Here is a 2992-nt window from a genome sequence, read left to right on the forward strand (position 1 = left end):
CTGAAAAACCAAGAAGATTACAACTAGCCGTTGAAGCTCCAAATTCTTAAAACGAGCTGAATCACCAGCTAACAAACTAACTTTCATTTAAACAACATTAGGCCATGTACTTTCACAAGTAATGAATAAGCAGCCAAAACTTTGTTGAACACCAGAATACTATTGTACCCTTTCACCATCTGATTGGTCTTTAACCATTTAACTACCTATTGACTGTGTTGACTTTTCTATAACATCCAACACACTTGTTGTAAAAAGAAATACAATGAGCAAAATCCCCATGAATGATTCAAATATGGATAATGGTATACAAGTATGAGGTCAAGTTATTCTACAAAAGCTTTTAATTGTAAGAAGTGTAAGAAGGATTTATAGAATAACAAGTATCCAATAAGCTAAAACTAAACCCACTACATCACCATCAAAAACCTAAACACCCACCCCCACCCCACCCCACCCCCTCCCCCCCCCCCCCCCCCCGGCAGAAAAAAAAAATAAATAAAAAAAAAAACTATACCTCACCAAAAAAACCCCCAAAAAACCTAATCCTACAAGTATGAACAATGCAAATCAAATACACTATGAAATCCTTCTTACACTTTTGTAGTGGGGTTTTTTTGTGTAGTGGGTTTTTTTAGGTTATTGGACACTTGTTACTCTATAAATCCTTCTTACACTTCTTACAAGTAGGATCCTTTGTATTTGATCCTAATCCTACAAGTATGAACAATGCAAATCAAATACACTATGAAAGGTGTTTCACACTTGGATTGCAAATTTGATTACTATTTTATAAAAGCGTCAACTTCTATATTCTAGAAGGAAATTATGTTGTTATTTTGAAAGAATGTTATTGAAAACAATAAGGGATGAATGAAAAGTTTTAAGTGCATTAATATATATTACTGAGGATAAAATAGATTTCGAGTTAAATACATGTGATTAACTTTTCATGAAATAAAATTCAAGGAGCTTTGCTTCTTTTTCGGAGAAATATATACAACAGTAATCATATTTCGCAAGTATTGGAATAAGTCCATCAAAATTTTATGTTATTCCTTTTGCATCAAAAACCATAACAAACATATTCACATTCTCAAGGACCATGAGCAAAAATAATCAACAATTAAGAGAGATCAGATGCTTAAATCCCAAGAAACTTATTCAACCACCAGTGAATTATGAATTGCTACATAACCAGTCATTGCAATGAATAATAACATTCCCTCTTACTACGTAAATATTGTGTTTTTCCGATTAACATTACAAGACTCAAGGTAACTTTTCTTACCAATAATGGGGGAATATGTTGATTTGATCAAATCTACTAGTAGGGGAAGTTTTATTGTAACAATAACTAAAATCGGCAAGCAAGCAGATACACATATTTGTGCTAGCATCCATGGTCTTTTATCACAAAAGACAAGGAACAAGATTGCACCAAAGGCTACCAGCATGGAAATTGTTGAGAGAAATAACGTCAATAGTCCCAAAATCAGCCCTCTTGGTAAAATGACACGAAAATCTTTTTCGGAAGAACGGGCGGTGAGGATCGATAAGAACAGTAAAAGTGCGGTAGTGCCTGTAAAAAGTGAGAGTGCATTGGATGCAGCAAAGATAGTGAAGAAGATTTCTTTTTCGAACAAGGGGATGCCAGATTCTTGATTGCTTCCACCAGGTACCGTGATTGCTGCTGCAAATACTGCCGTGACAATTAATGCAGCAGTGATGCTGCATGATTCAGCAGTTTTCTTCAGCCATATTTCTCCTTGCTTAAGCAAATCCTGGTGTTCTCTTGTGAACACCATTGCTGGTGTCTCTTTGTATATATTCTTTTCCTCAAGTTGTAAAGGTAACACCAACTTCTCCACTTCCTGTAGAATTCAACCAAATTATATAGTTTATGCAACTAGAGAGTTAAGTTAAGAACCTGATTACTTATATCTTATTTGTGACGTGCCTCAAACCATAAAAGATCCCGTTGTAGTTGCAGTGCTGCACCAGTGGTACGATCGAGTACAAATGAAGGTGCCAATCTTCCAGCCAAGTGTCCAAGATTATTGTCATAAGAATCGGTCATTTCCTTACGAGACTTTGTGCGCTCAATTATGTGATAGGTAAGGTTGTATACTTTTTCAGCACGGTTCATTATGGATAACTGAATGATATTATACCCATCTGCATCCTTCAAATTGATTGTATCTGGTGAATTCATTAAAATCTCATCAACAACTTCGTATCTATCTTGGCGTACAGCTTCAAAAAATGAGTCACTGTAACCATCATTTGTTGGGCCCATCAGTTTACATATCAAGCTCAAGATATACTTAGCTTTTTCATACTCTTTTCTCTTCTTCTCTATATTCTTGATTGGACCCACTACAGTTTAGTAAATTATTGGAAATTAATTCAAGTTTCCATCTTCAGACGGAAATTGTGTAATTACTTACCGGTAACTGCTAAAACCTTCCATAGAACTAAATACAACATAGACAAGGATAAATGAAGCATCAGAATGAGGAGACAAATCAACTGATATATTGGATAAAGGGTGGCTATTAGGACTGCACAAGAAATACCAAAAAGTTATTAGATCAATCGAATCATCTCAAGTATACATATAGTTGATCGCTTACCAAATAGTACCGTGGAATTCCTTCCCAACAAGCTACAACATGTGTTATTACAGATTTTCACTACCCGTAAGATGTCATTGACACATATATCAGGGTGAAATAGCAAAGAGCCCCTCACGACTGTTTTCTGACGGACATAGTGGAAAGCTGCAACATAGACATAGTAGTATCAATGAAATACATTGATGTATCTACAGGGTTTAAATAAATTTGTTAAAAAAGAATTGGATAAATACATGGATAGATAAAAGATTCCGTGAAGCCAAGGCCAGTTGGGAAGCTTATAGTTATTGCCTTCAATATAACATTGTTATACCGAGCAATAGTAGGTGATTCCTCGAGCAATGTCTCTGCCA

The 2992-nt window shown here is 35.3% G+C and overlaps 1 protein-coding gene across 1 annotated transcript; it reads right to left on the reverse strand.

The window, feature by feature from the left end:
* Positions 1–1232: 1232 nt before the first annotated feature.
* On the reverse strand, positions 1233–2299 carry LOC110931330. Its single transcript, XM_022174727.1, has 2 exons — positions 1961–2299; positions 1233–1874 (listed from the first exon to the last, which is right to left on the reverse strand). Exons 1-2 carry the CDS (start codon positions 2297–2299, stop codon positions 1233–1235), a joined length of 981 nt encoding a protein of 326 aa, XP_022030419.1.
* Positions 2300–2992: the final 693 nt, after the last annotated feature.

This window comes from Helianthus annuus, chromosome 3 (assembly GCF_002127325.2).
Source record: "Helianthus annuus cultivar XRQ/B chromosome 3, HanXRQr2.0-SUNRISE, whole genome shotgun sequence".
NCBI classification, from domain to species: Eukaryota; Viridiplantae; Streptophyta; class Magnoliopsida; order Asterales; family Asteraceae; genus Helianthus; species Helianthus annuus.

Coding starts and splice junctions, on each gene's coding strand:
- LOC110931330 (XM_022174727.1), bottom strand. CDS start 2,299: ATGGGCCCAACAAATGATGGTTACAGTGACTCATTTTTTGAAGCTGTA. Junction 1,875..1,960: donor GGGATCTTTTATGGTTTGAG/GCACGTCACAAA, acceptor TGAATTCTACAG/GAAGTGGAGAAGTTGGTGTT.